Source organism: Podarcis gaigeae (genome assembly GCF_964106915.1).
Source record: "Podarcis gaigeae genome assembly, chromosome: 13".
NCBI classification, from domain to species: Eukaryota; Metazoa; Chordata; class Lepidosauria; order Squamata; family Lacertidae; genus Podarcis; species Podarcis gaigeae.
The window spans coordinates 40,895,113-40,910,092 of record NC_139689.1 but is presented as its reverse complement, the minus strand read 5'-3'; the positions used below and the strand labels follow the sequence as shown (position 1 = coordinate 40,910,092).

Below are 14,980 nucleotides of genomic sequence, written 5' to 3'. Positions count from 1 at the left end.
GGGGCGAGGACAGGCTCCACCCCTCGCGCTCTGCGTGGCTCCGCCTCCTCCCAGCCGGCTGCTTTCCGCGCTCCGCATCTCGCATCTGTCAGTCGCTGCTTCGTCGCCGGCGGAACAAGATGGCGGCTCGGGTGAGTGGACGGCTGAATGACGGGCGGGATGGGGGGGAGATAGTGACGTGTCAGCTCGGCGGCCTCCCATTCATTCTCTTAGCAGCCCACCGCCCTTCCACCCAGCCCAGTTAGGGAGGCTTCCCTGTTCCCTATGACACTGCTGCGTATATGCCATACATTTTCAGCTCATCCCACACCGCGCCCTTTAAAAAACACCCCCTGGGAAGTATAGCCTGTTAAGGTTGCTGGGAACTAAGGTTCCCGGGATTCTTAGACCTGGGGGTTATAGCCTGTTAAGGGTGCTGGGAATTCCTGTTCTGAGGATTCTCAAACCTGGGGATTATCACTTGTTAAGGGTGCTGGGAACTACAGTTCTGAGGATTCTCAAACCTGGGGATTATCACTTGTTAAGGGTGCTGGGAACTACAGTTCTCAGGATTCTTAAACCTGGGGATTATCACTTGTTAAGGTGCTGGGAGCTACAGTTCTCAGGATTCTTCAACCTGGGGATTATCACTTGTTAAGGGTGCTGGGAGCTACAGTTCTCAGGATTCTTCAACCTGGGGATTATCACTTGTTAAGGTGCTGGGAGCTACAGTTCCCAGGATTCTTAAAACGGGGAACTATCATCTGTTAAGGGTGTTGGGAGCTACAGGTCCCAGGATTCTTAAACCGGGGAACTATCGGTTGTTAAGGGTGCTGGGTGCTACGGTTCCCAGGATTCTTTTGGGGTGTGCTCTTCAAATTCACGGCATGTACACACTTAGGGGGGACCTGAGTGCAGATCCTCCGCCACAGATCCTTGAGTGATGCGGTGCCCTCCCCCTCAGGCTAGCCCACCTCAGCAGGCTGTTGCGAAGGGGCGCACAGTCAACCTTTTTCTTCCTTCTGTTTATTCTCGGTGGGTCTACTTGCTGAAAGATAAATGGGTCTGTTCAGCGTGCTGGAAAAGAAGAAAAGCAGTGCGCTGCTTTCGCGCTGGGTCTCAGTCATCTGAGCATTGTAGCTGAGACATTGGAGAACAGCTCGCTTTTTTGCATTCTTAATGTAAAACGGCTTTCCTCGAAGGCGGCTTGGCAAAAATGTGGCTGCCCTTCTCTCCCCATCTCACCCCCGGTCTGTTACCCTTAAATAGGACATTGCAGGAACAAGGGCAGCCTGAAGGGTTAATGCCGGAATTGTTTGCTGTGTCATAAATACTTCTGGGTGACCTGGAGTTAATAAGCTGTTACTGCAACAAGAGTGTCTGGTGGGTGAAAAGCTGGGAGGCTCAAGCTGTTTATGCGGTGAGCACCTTTACTGCAATGCACACTTGGCTGGCAAGCCGAAGACTCTGTCTTCGGGTTGCATATGAACCGAACTCGTGGCGATGCTGCTGGTTACAATGATGTCAGATTGCTGTTGCTTTATTTTCCCAGTGACCCAACATGTGCCTAGTATTTGGCATCCCTTAGAATGACAGGTGCAGTGCAGGCAGGTTAGCAATGGAGAAGTTGGGGAAAGGCTAATGGATGTACATTTCTCAGGTTTGTTTACCTTCTGTTACGCAGATACTCCAATAAAAAGGCTTATTGGCCTTATGCCACAAAGAATATCCATTTAGTATATAGGAGGAGGAGTGTTGATTCAGGATCATTTAAAATGTTCTCCCTCCCTGCAGATTGTGGCAGATTAAGGAAGCTTCGGGAGGGATGATATATAGGGGAACAAACCAGGATGTAACACAACAGGTGATTGGGGATTTTGGAAGCATAAATAGTGGTTTTCTGCAAAAAGGCATCATCCAGAATTGTAGCAGGTTTGGTTCTTCCACTGGCTTGTGGTAATCGTTCAATGAAAAACCCATTTCTTGAGTTGTGAGAACAGCAGTATATGCCTGTAGGATTTGGCTTAAAATGCAGAAACTATCATTACAATAAATGGTAGTGAGCTCCCTCCATTGGAACACTTCTCAATAAGAGTAAGGAGGAAGTGACAACGGTCAAGTCTCAAAATGCTCGTGATAACTCTGATTGATAACTATAAAAAAATTTGAAGGCAAAATGCAAAAGCACTTAAAAGCCCATCTATACTTAATGCTTTCTGGTTCAAAGAAGCAGGCATGGCGCAGGCATGCATGGCACAACAGAAAGTGATCCAAGGATTTAACTGGCCCTTTGCCATATAAACTGGTACATACTGGAAACGTTTTCCTAAGTAACCCCTTCTCCTTAGTTGTGTTGATTCTGCTTAATTATTGGAGATGCTGAATGCACACTCTGTGGCAACAATATGTCCTTTCTACCTGCTTATTATTATTATTATTATTATTATTATATTTGAATTTCACAGAACAAAAGCAAAATAGAAAACCACAAAATATATAATCAAAATAAAAACAACCCAATAACCCCCCCCCCAACACAATTTAAAAGGGCGTAGGGTGTCAAATCAACCAAAGGCCTGTTTCAAAAAGGAACGTTTTTGCCTGGCACCTAAAGATGTATAATGAAGGCACCAGGCAAACTTCCCTGGGGAGAGCATTCCACAGACGGGGAGCCACTGCAGAGAAGGCCCCGTTCTCGTGTTGCCACCCTCCGGACCTCTCATTATACAAGACTGAGCAATGGAGATTGCACACATGACACTATCCCTGTAATTGTGACCAGGCCATTGCTTGGGGTATCCCACGCTAAGATTGGGGAGAGGTGAAACCAACAGGAAAACCATGATGGGTATTTAGAAGATGATGAGGAAGGCTGGTCTCCATGAGTGGAACAGAAGATGGGCAGTCACTCTCTCATATTTGCAGGCCTGGATGAGTGGCGTAAACTTCTTGTCAGACACACATAGGCCATCTTTCCTGCAATGAATTACGGTGATAAATCACCCTCTGCATTGCCCATCTTCACATTTCAGCAGACACTAAAAGTTGCTTCTTTCCCTTCGTACAAATCTTGATGTGTGCAAGGAAGAAAGGCAGAATTTATCTATCGCTCGCTCACTCACTCACTCACTCATAAGTGATCGCTGACATGCATCTCAGGCACATACATGCTCAGTGACCAATGCAACACAAATACCATTTTAGAATATTGTTTTGGTCTCTGTCTCTGGGTCAGTGGGTTCTCACAGTTGAACTGAGAGAGAGGTTCTGCTTGTCATATGTGGCCAGGCAGGTCCGTGATTATGAGTCCCCTAAGTCGACACAGAGTTCTCTGTTGATCTTGCTCCACCATAAACATGTGAATCAGCCTGTGGAATTTCTCTAGGACCCCAGGCACACACCTTGGGTGAATGAGCTCTCAGAAGCATCTGTTGCCCTCAACTGATATATATATATATATATAAATATTTTTATTAATAATAATAATAATAATAATACTTTTTTTATTTATACCCCGCCCTCCCCAGCCAAGGCCGGGCTCAGAGCGGCTTACAAGCAATAATAAAAACAAGATGAATGATTACAACTTAAAAACAAAAATAAAATACAACATTAAAATAATGGAACATTAAAATATTAAAATGTAGCCTCATCGCAGGAGGAGAAGGAAAAGAAAGAAAGAAAAAAAAAAGAGAGAGGGAGGGAATCAAATTGGCTCCAAGCCAAAGGCCAGGCGGAACAACTCTGTCTTACAGGCCCTGCGGAAAGAAATCAGATCCTGCAGGGCCCTGGTCTCATGAGGCAGAGCGTTCCACCAGGCCGGAGCCAGAGTTGAAAAGGCCCTGGCTCTGGTTGAAGCCAATCTAACTTCTTTAGGGCCTGGGACCACTAGGGTGTTGTTATTTATGGACCTTGAGGCTCTCCGTGGGGCATACCAGGAGAGGCGGTCCCGTAGGTACGAGGATCCTAGGCCGTGAAGGGCTTTAAAGGTCAAAAGCAGCACCTTAAATCTGACCCTGTACTCCACCGGGAGCCAGTGCAGCTTGAAAAGCACTGGGTGAATATGCTCCCATGGCAGAGACCCCGTGAGGAGCCTCGCTGCAGCATTCTGTACCCGCTGGAGTTTCTGGGACAGCTTCAAGGGCAGCCCCGCATAGAGCGAATTACAGTAGTCAAGCCTGGAGATGACTGTCGCATGGATCACTGTGGCCAGGTCGGGGCGGGAAAGGTAAGGGACCAACTGCTTGATGCGGCGAAGGTGGAAAAATGTCGCCTTGGCTGTTGCTGTAACTTGCGCCTCCATGGAAAGGGAGGCATCAAGGATTACACCCAAACTCTTAACGGAAGGCAATGGCACTAATTGGGCCCCCGCAAGAGAAGGGAGTTGGTCCCTCATCCCCATGCCATCCCGACCTAGCCATAGGACCTCTGTCTTCGAAGGATTTAGTTTCAATCGGCTCCCACGAAACCATCCAGCCACAGCTTCCAAGCATCTGGTCAGTGTGTTCGGGGCCGAGTCAGTGTGGCCATCCATCAGCAGATAGAGCTGAGTGTCACCAGCGTATTGGTGACAGCCCAGCCCAAAATTCCGGATAATCTGGGCAAGGGGGCGCATAAAGATGTTAAAAAGCATCGGGGAGAGAATTGCACCCTGCGGCACTCCACACACCAAGGAGTGGCGCGACGACATTTCCCTCCCTAGTGCCACCCTCTGTCCCCGACCAGAGATAAAAGAGCACAACCAGTTATGGGCTATGCCCTGTATCCCCACGTCTGCAAGGCGGTGGTCCAGAAGATCATGATCGACCATGTCAAAGGCTGCTGACAAATCTAAAAGGATCAGCAGTCCTGACCCGCCTCGATCCAGTTGTCTACGGAGATCATCTGTTAGGGCAACCAGAGCCGTCTCCGTCCCAAAACCAGGACGGAAACCAGACTGAAATGGATCTAATGCTGATTTAAAATAAATAAAATATTAGATTTTCCACAATTATAACAAAAACCACAAAGCAAAATAGCACACAAAAACAGAAAGAAAAGAAAAATACATCAATAAAAGAAAAAAAAATAAACAGATAAACAATAACAACAAACTTAATTCTTTACAAATCCTACCTTTTAAACATCTTGGTTGACTTCCTCTAGTCCCTCCCTTCAGAGTTCCCTTGTAATTGAAAGTAACAGCTTCCCACTATCATTATTAAACTAAAACAGTTTCCAATTACAGTAATACCTCGGGTTACATACGCTTCAGGTTACATACGCTTCAGGTTACACACTCCGCTAACCCAGAAATAGTGCTTCAGGTTAAGAACTTTGCTTCAGGATAAGAACAGAAATCGGGCTCCAGCGGCGCGGCAGCACGAGGCCCCATTAGCTAAAGTGGTGCTTTAGGTTAAGAACAGTTTCAGGTTAAGAACAGACCTCCGGAACGAATTAAGTACTTAACCAGAGGTACCACTGTATAATCCATCTTATTCACTTTTCTTAATATTCTAAATCCTGTTTATTTAATTATAACCTCATTTAATCCTCAACTGATATTTGGCCTCGTGTGTGGCTGAAATGACACCTCATGTAGAAGGTGCATGGTCTTAGCTGGATAGCTATCTTCTTATATAACAATCTACAGCAAGGAGGGGATTCTTTAGCTGAAATTGCCAGGGCAATGTAAATCACCAGATTACTGGCATCAACATCCTAGTGATGAAAAATGTCAGCCTAGAGGCTATTCATACGTTTTCTGTGGAGTAATTTTTTTCGGTGGCTCCCAGAACTAGGGACAGGCAGGTATCTACGTATTTCTAGGTCATTTCATTTTTTTCATATGTTCATTCGTGGCTTATTTCTACCTCATTTGTACCTTTATCTGCAACTTTTATTTTAGTCCTCACAAAAACGTGCGTGTAGATATTAACTTAAATACGGTAAGTATCATAAAATGTGTGTTCTTTCAAACTACACATTTCTAAACATATTTTGAGCATCATAGTATTTGGGAAGTGTGAAAGGCAGTCCAGAAGTTGCAGATCAGGTCTGTTCTCATAGGAATTCACAATTAACAAATTCCCCACTCAAAGCTTGAGCTAAAAACAATCAAACACATTTCCTATTTAATGTGTTTGAGAGTTTTGTTCACTCTTCTTAGGAGAACACTGAAACCCAAATCAGATATGATTTGTGATTTGTTTGTTACCTGTGATACCATTTGATACTGTGCATATTTACTCCCAAGTTAAATGTGCATAAGATTGCAGCATTGGTCATTTTAGACCACATTCATGGGGAGAAGGACTGGCTAAATTTTACTCGCCACAGCTGAGTGACTGTTTATAGTCTGGATTTATTATTGTTATTAGTATTTAAATTTGTATACCACCCTTCATCCAAAGATCACAGGGTGGCTCATAACATAAAAAATATAGAATGAGAACAGAAAATACATCATAAAAAAATAAATCTGAAAACCAAAACCAAACCATTAACCCCCCTTCCCACAAAAATATTTAAAAGGCCATAGAGTGTTGAATCAGCCAAAGGCCTGGTTATAGCGAAAGGTTTTCGCCTGCTGTCTAAAGATATGTAATGAAGGCTCCAGGCGAGCCTTGCTGGGGAAAGCATTCCACAGGTGGGGAGCCAAACCACAAAAGGCCAGTTGTTGTGTAGCCACCCTCTGGGCTTCTCATGGAGGAGTCACATGAAGAAGGGCCTTAGATGAAAAGGTGGTCCTTGAGGTATTGCGGTCCTGAGTCATTAAGGCTTTGTAGGTGAAAGTCAGCACTTTCACCTACAAGCTATGGAGCAGGGGTAGGCAAACTAAAGCCCGTGGGCCGGATGCGGCCCAATCGCCTTCTCAATCCGGCCCGCGGACGTTCTGGGAATCGGTGTGTTTTTACATGAGTAGAATGTGTTATTTAAAATGCATCTCTGGGTTATTTGTGGGGCATAGGAATTTGTTCATTCCCCCCCCTCCCCAATATAGTCTAGCCCACCACATGGTCTGAGGGACAGTGGACCGGCCCCCGGCTGAAAAAGGCTGCTGACCCCTGCTATAGAGCTCTAAGGGGTGGCCAACTCCCAAGAGACTGCGATCTACTCACAGAATTAAAAACTGGCAGTGATCTACCCCCTTCTTTGTGGTTCAGGTCAAAGTTGGTGAGCTTTTATTAGGGAGGAGGAGAGCCCCGATTTTTCAGAATTCAAACCTAAGATCAAGGGAGAAAGGGGAACAGCCACTCACCAACGGATCACTGGGGAAACAAACAGCCTCACTGAGTAACTCCATCTTCCCTTCTGCAAATCGTGCAACAGTGGAGAGTGGGGTGAGGGGCTGGGGCCAGATTATATTTTACTAAGGAAAGGGACCCAGCGGTCGACCGCAATCTACCAAAACCTCCCGGGGAATCTACCAGTAGATCGCGACCAACCTGTTGGACATCCCTGCCATAGAGTGATGGAGAAGCAGGAGCAAGGTTGCACTCACGATACACCGCTCTCAGTCAAGGTTGGTTCCGTGGCCGGGCCTGAACCCAAATTGAAAATCGGTGTCAGCCAGGATTTCCTGCCATGACCTCCATGACATCTCTAGGAAGGGGATATTTGCAGCTGGTCAGTAGCTCTTCCAGACCAAAGGGTGTAGGGCCATTTTCTTTCCGAGTGGCAATGCCACTGCTTTTTTCCAGGGTGACAGGGTATCCTCAAATTGTGTAGCCAGGTGGTCATAGCAGGTCCTCTAATGCAGAGGTCCCTCCCCGACAATGGGAGTCCGCAACCTCCAGACTAGCTACTGGAAAACGCAGATGCAGTGCGAAATGCACCATCTTTGCCACTATGTTGGTTTTCTGGGCCTTAGAAAGTCTCTCTTCTTGTCCCTGCACAAACGGTTTCCCTTGATTTCATCTCCCTATGAGGCACAAATGTGGTTTCATTAATAAATTATCTTAATCAGAAATGTTTTGGAAGTAAGAACCGTTAAAAGGTTTTCTGAGTAAATATGGATAAGCTTGGACTGTGAGGAGAGTGAAGGTTGTACTGGTATCTAACTGTAACATGTGACACACAAGTTACACAACTCTTGCATAAGGTTTTCTTCTGTATAATAACCGTGCTTGAAGCTTCTCCTTATGGTCACACGAAGAGCTGTTGTCTTTAGGAAATGCTTCAAATTCTCCCTTTCCCCCAGGATGCAGAAAAGGATACATTTCCAGTAATAGAAATAGCCTGTATGTTCATTCCTTGGGGAGGAAAAACCCCAGATAATTCTCTCAAACCTAGGCTAGGGGGCTAAGGCGTTCAGCATCGCTGGAAAGCTCTTTCCATTCCATATTACCATCTGCTTGAAAATCCTTTTGCTTTCAAAGTTCATTGCCAGGTGGAATGGGCGATGGGAGGGCTGCCGTTAAAATAACACAAACCAAGAGCCCTGTTTGGGTAACAAGATGGAACTCTGTAGGATGCCAGCAGGCAACTCACATGGTAAAAAGGTAAAGGAGCCCTGGACAGTTAAGTCCAGTTAAAGGCGAGTATGGGGTTGCGGCGCTCATCTCGCTTCAGACTGAGGGAACTGGCGTTTGTCCACAGACAGGTTTCTGGGTCATGTGGCCAGCATGACTAAACCGCTTCTGGTGCAATGGGACACCATGACGGAATCCAGAGTGCATGGAAGCACCATTTACCTTACCGCCACAGTGGTACCTATTTATCTACTTGCACTGGTGTGCTTTTGAACTGCAAGGTTGGCAGGAGCTGGGACAGAGCAACGGGAGCTCACTCCGTTGTGGGGATTCGAACCGCTGACCTTCTGATCGGCAAGCCTAAGAGGCTCAGTGGTTTAGACCACAGTGCTACCCGCATCACATGGTGGCAAGCAGTAGCCACCCATAACTAATGGCTGGCCTTGAGGGCAGGAGTGGTGTCATTGTAGCACAGTGCACTTAGTTTCCAGCCCCTGGAGTCATGTCAGAAGGATGCTATCGCCAATGGTATCAGAAGTCTTGGAGAGGTCAAGGAGAATGAATAGGGCCACACTCCCTCATCTCTCTCCCAAGAAATGCCACCAGCCTGGGCAACCAAGGCAGGCTCAGTGCTGAGACTAGGCTTCAAACTAAACTGAAATGCTGCACTTTAAACTACAGTGGTACTGCGGGTTACATACGTTTCAGGTTACATACACTTCAGGTTACATATTCCGCTAACCCAGAAATAGTGCTTCAGGTTAAGAACTTTGCTTCAGGATAAGAACAGAAATCGTGCTCCAGTGGTGCGGTAGCAGCGGGAGGCCCCATTAGCTAAAGTGGTGCTTCAGGTTAAGAACAGTTTCAGGTTAAGAACGGACCTCCGGAACAAATTAAGTACTTAACCCGAGGTACCACTGTACCATATTTTTCGCTCCATAAGACACACTTTCCCCCTCCTAAAAAGTAAGGGGAAATGTGTGTGCGTCTTATGGAGCGAATGCAGGCGGGAGGCTCTGCTCAGCGCTCCCTTTAAAGAGCCGCGTGGAGCATGTGTGCGGCTCTTGGGGGCTTTTCTCTGAGAAGGGAGAAGGGCAGCCCATCAGTCCCTTCTCCCACTTTGCGGAAAAGCCCCCAAGAGCCACACACACGCTCTGCGCGGCTCTTTAAAGGGAGTGTGGCTGTTGAGGGCTTTTCCCAGAAGCCAGAACTGCAAGAGGGATGGCTGCGCAGCCATCCCTCTTGCGGTTCTGGCTTCTGGGATTCAGAATATTTTTTCCCTTGTTTTCCTCCTCCAAAAACTAGGTACGTCTTGTGGTCTGATGCATCTTATAGAGCGAAAAATACGGTACATATGGTGTTTTGCATGATGGGAATGCTCCTTTCATACAAAAATAGTTCCTGCTGTGTAGAAAACCAGGTTGCCAAGGGAAAGCATTCTAACATGTCTCCCTACCTGTTTTCTCTATGTAGGGAAATTTTCTATGTAGTTTATTTTTTGGAGCAGGGAAGATTATTTCATCGTTTGAAAGGTAATTCCGTCAGCAAGCTGCAGTGGTACAATCCTGTCACAAGTTGATCAATTAGACTTCTGTCGCTTACTCATTCATCCTACGAAAACACCCTCTTGTCTGTTCTCATAGAATTGAGCACTGAACCTTTCTGAACGTTAGAAAAAAACCCAGGTTTGCCGTAACTCTGTCACAGTTCCTCCCAGCTGCTGGCTCGAGGATTTGCCCTTTCTACATATGTTCAGTACCATATACCCACTGGGAGGATGGCCAAGGAGAAACTGGCCGTTAGGAAAGACAGAGCCTAGAACAGAAAAAAAATGCTTGGGAGGTCAATTTTGATTTATGAATCAATTCTGAGGTTGCCAGAATCTATACCTGTTTCCTACAGAAATTTGCCTGTGAGGGTGACAGGTGCAACACTTGTTTGAGAGAACAAGCCTAGCAGGAGTAAACTTTCTTACTGAAAAGGTATGTAAGTATTTTAAGCAGCACAGAACTCTTTAATCAGCAGAATGGAAATACAGCCTTTTCTGATTAGGCATACCTGCAAGGATGATCTGTATCCAGGATACTGGGTTTATTCTTCTCATCCAGTCCTATGGTTTTTAATCTTTCTGGATAAATTGCTTCTGCCAGCGCAATTGTGGTCGTAATCTCTTTATTCTGTCTCCACTTGCTTTATCTGCTGTAGCATCATGCAACGTGAGGCTGAAAAAAACAAATACTTATTTAACAGGAATGTATATCCTGCCATTTGAATAGATTCCCGGGATAGCTTACAAAACTACAGTACAGTGGTACCTTGCTTCTCAAACTTAATCCGTTAGGGAAGTCTGTTCCAAAACCAAAGCGTTCCAAAACCAATGCACGCTTTCCCATAGAAAGGAATGCAGAACGGATTAATCCGTTCCAGACTTTTAAAAACAACCCTTAAAACAGCAATTTAACATGAATTTTACTATCTAACAAGACCATTGATCCATAAAATGAAAGCAATAAACAATGTACTGCAGTCACACAATCAACCAGTAGCTGAACTGGGTTCCAGACAGTCACAAAAACAAAACAAAAAAGCCGCAAAAACAAAAACACAAAATAAATAGTAAAAACAGACAGATCTCAGCGTAACACTCAAAATGGAGCATGTTCAGCTTCCGAAAAACGTTTGCAAACCAGAACTCTTACTTCCGGGCTTGTAGTGTTTGGGTTCCAAGTTGTTTGAGTACCAAGGCATTTGATAACCAAGGTACCACTGTAAAAACCTTTTTAAAACGTAAGCACATTATAGATTAAAAGAGGCAGGATCACGAAACAGGAATTGCTCAGGAATATCTTGACCATATCTGAGCATGACACAATCATAGGAATAGAGGATCAGAGTGGATCAGATTTATTGTGTAGCTAACAGACTGTAGCAAAAGAAAAAAATAAGAAAAAATGGAAGATGTTATTTGAGAATCATAGAATTGTCGAGTTGGAATGGACCACGAGGGTCAAACCCACAACCCTGAGATTAAGAGTCTCATGCTCACCTGACTGAGCTTGTTGGACTACAACTCCTGCGAGCCCCATCTAGTATGGCCAGGGGTGATGAGAATTGTGGTCCAACAACAAATAGCCTTTCTAGATAGCCTTTGACACAGGTGTATTTCCCTGAAAGGTCTATATTTACATTGGCCGCTGAGACCATATAACACCAGTCCTGAAAGACCTACATTGGCTCCCAGTACGTTTCCGAGCACAATTCAAAGTGTTGGTGCTGACCTTTAAGGCCACCCCCATCATTCTGCCTGGACACTGAGGTCCAGCTCCGAGGGCCTTCTGGCAGTTCCCTCCCTGCGAGGTTACAGGGAACCAGGCAGTAACGCCCTCCCATCAGATGTCAAGGAAATAAACGAGTATCTGACTTTTAGAACACATCTGAAGGCGGCAACCCTGTTTAGGGAAGTTTTTAATGTTTGACGTTTTATCATGTTTTTAATATTCTGTTGGGAGCCTCTCAGAGTGGCTGGGGAAACCCAGCCAGATGGGCAGGGTATAAATAATAAATTATTATTCTTATTCTTTTTCTTATTCTTTTTCTTTATTATTATGCACTTCTCTCTCCCCCCCCCCCCCCTTGTTTCCTCTGCCTGTCTGCCTGCCACCTTTGGGACCCGTGGTCCTGGTTGAAAGGATGTCTCTAGTACTAAATCTTTCCAGGGATAATTGGTATCTTGCTGTTTCTCTGCTACTAAGTGATAGTTTGCTTTTTCCTAGTGAGAAAACAGAAGCATCCGCATTGTGTGCCCCCCCCCCCCCCAGGCATTTATTACCCAGGGCACACACAAAAGGTCCATTCTTGGGGAATTCTGCTTCCACACCTTGAATCTCCCAATATTTTGAGGTCAGAAATAATAGCCTTTGCCTGCAGCAGCCTCGTCCTGGTTCCAGAATTAGCATGTCTTAACACTGCAGTGTTAGGAAGAATACAAGCAGCAGCAGCAGCAGCATTCTGCTGCATGTTGAGCTACTTGGATGCTTTCCTGAGACCCCATAGCAGAATTATCACAGTATTATTACCAGTATCAGGGAGTTGTTGACTGCTGGTATTTAGGATTTGCCAATCAGAAGGTCGGCGGTTCGAATCTCCGTTACGGGGTGAGCTCGCGTTGCTCAGTTCCTGGTCCTGCCAACCTAGCAATTCAAAAGCACGTCAAAGTGCAAATAGATAAATAGATACCGCTCCGGCGGGAAGGTAAACGGCGTTTCCATGCGCTTCTCTGGTTCGCCAGAAGCGGCTTAGTCATGCTGGCCACATGACCCAGAAGCTGTACGCCGGCTCCCTCGGCCAATAAACCGAGATGAGCGCCGCAACCCCAGAGTCGGTCACGACTGGACCTAATGGTCAGGGGTCCCTTTTCCTTTACCTATAATAAATCATCTTAAACCTTAAAATCCCTCCCCGCCTTTCCTTTTTAAGCTTATTCTGTAATTGCCGTGTAGTGCTGCAGCTGTTTTCGAAATGTGCGCCTCAGGGAAAACCTCTCAGTGTTGACTTGACTCGTCAAGGAAGTCCTATGCAGGACAATGGATTCTGGGAGCACCTTAGAACATGCCCCCTATTCCCAGTGTCTGCACATCAGAGGAACATCTTATTGGTAGAAGGCAAGGCAACTCTGGGAAGCTCTACCATTTTTGAGCTTTACATTGATAAACCTTGGGTAATGAAGTCCAGTATTCATTAGAATGGGGAGGGCTCCTTGTGGTCTTCCAGGTGTTGGACTACAAACCCCATCACCCCTGGCTATTGGCTGTGCTAACTGGGGCTGGTGGGAGTTACAGTAACATCTGAAGGGCCATAAATTCCCCATCTCTGCCCTTGAACATACTGCCATGTTTTTCAAGCTCTTGGCTTGCATGCTTGAAGCTTTGAATCTAGGACTGCATTGCTACCAGATGTTTCACTGTGAGATCTGTGTGTTGGTTATTTAACTTAAGTAATTCTTTAACCACATGCTACTGGTGCTCTTTGCATTGTGTCCTTTCATTCTTGTTAACAGTGCACGATGAACACTGAGCCACAATCTTCTCTAGTCTCAGCCTTCTCCTTTAATTGTGGACACTTTGCTGCTGAAATAAAAAATTAAGGTCTTATATATATAAAATAAATGTTCATAAATGTACCAAGCAAACACATACATAAATATCTAAACCACATGTCTGAGGCAGCACAGGAAAACAGCCTGGAAACCATTTGGCTCCCAAACTGACCAAATGATTTATCTGCAAGGTCAAGGAAAATGGAAAAGCCTCCCCATTGTCTTTTCATTCACAAATCCTGTCTTAATGGTATGTCTGTGTATGAATAGGGTGAGCCTGTGACCTGGCTCAGGTACTAAGTATTTATCATTACAAAAGACTGGCCAGGCTCCCCAGGGTATCCAATCAAGTGAGCATTAAGAGGTAACCTGCCAGACAGTAAGCATTAAGAGGTAACCTGTCAGACAGGAGGTAAACAACGCACTCAGATTTCTGTTGTGAGCTACACTCTTTTCTGTGATGTAGGTATGATGTGTCTGGGGGTGGTCTTCAACTCCAGGGCGGGCAATTTAAAATATTTATATAAGGGCGGGCACACCTGGGTTCTGGGTCCTCCTTCTCCTGCATGTGAAATGGGTACCCTGTTGCAGCAGTTTAATAAAGATCAGGCTTAGTAGCTGCTTTGCTTCTCAATATTCTCTGGTTGGCCTCTGTTATTTTCTCCGACCGATGGAGAACCCTCAAAGGACTCTCTAAGGGCCCTTGTGTTCCCCATAAGGGAATAAGGGCAGATTTTCATTTATTACACTGCAAATGTGGCCTTCTAGGTTGTACTCTGCATTTTTAAAAAAAATTTTTTTTTACAAAAAGTCCAATCCAGCAACAAGATCCGGGTACCAAACAATGGCTTTTGGAATAATAGTGTTAGATGTACACCTAGATTTTTTTAAAACAACAGCAACATGTCTCTGAGCACATGCCCAGTCCATACTAGAAATGAGTTCAGTCCTTTTGCACAAAACACCCACTTACGGTTTTTGCCCAAACGTTCTTCGTTTCTGCAGCATTTAGAAAGAGAGAGCTTTTGTTGCTGCTGCTGCTGTTGTTGTTAGTGAGTCAGAAATCCTTCCTATCAGATGCAGGTTTTCAGATAGCTTCTTTCTACGCCTTCTCTTCTGAGTATATGAGTTTGGAAATTTGGATGGGGGAATGACTGATTTTTCTCTGTTTCGGACACCTTTTGAATGTCATTCTACCGAGGAAATGGAACAACTATATAATATTTTTGTCCCTCAAAACCTGCTATATTCCTGTCATACCCAAATTTCTGTGACCACCTCCAATAGTGGTGGAGAACCTCTGGTGCATGAGCTGAATGTGCCCCCCCCCCCCAGTTTTCTGTCCTTCTATTGGTACTCTCTTAAGAATGGGAAAATTCACAACCCATTCTTCAGTCAACATTTTTCTTGCTGATTGGCTTTTCTCTTTTGCCTGTGTCCTAGGGCTATGAGG

General features: G+C 45.3%; 1 protein-coding gene across 6 annotated transcripts in view; it reads left to right on the top strand.

Annotated features, from left to right (window-relative positions):
* NSF (N-ethylmaleimide sensitive factor, vesicle fusing ATPase) overlaps window positions 1-14,980 on the top strand; it is a 98,358-nt gene continuing 83,378 nt past the window's right edge. For all 6 annotated transcript variants that reach the window (XM_083709341.1, XM_083709342.1, XM_083709345.1 and 3 more), the window contains exon 1: window positions 1-131. In XM_083709341.1, the coding sequence (XP_083565467.1) occupies window positions 120-131 (12 nt within the window). In that variant the 5' untranslated portion in view covers window positions 1-119. The remainder of the gene's footprint in view (window positions 132-14,980) is intronic.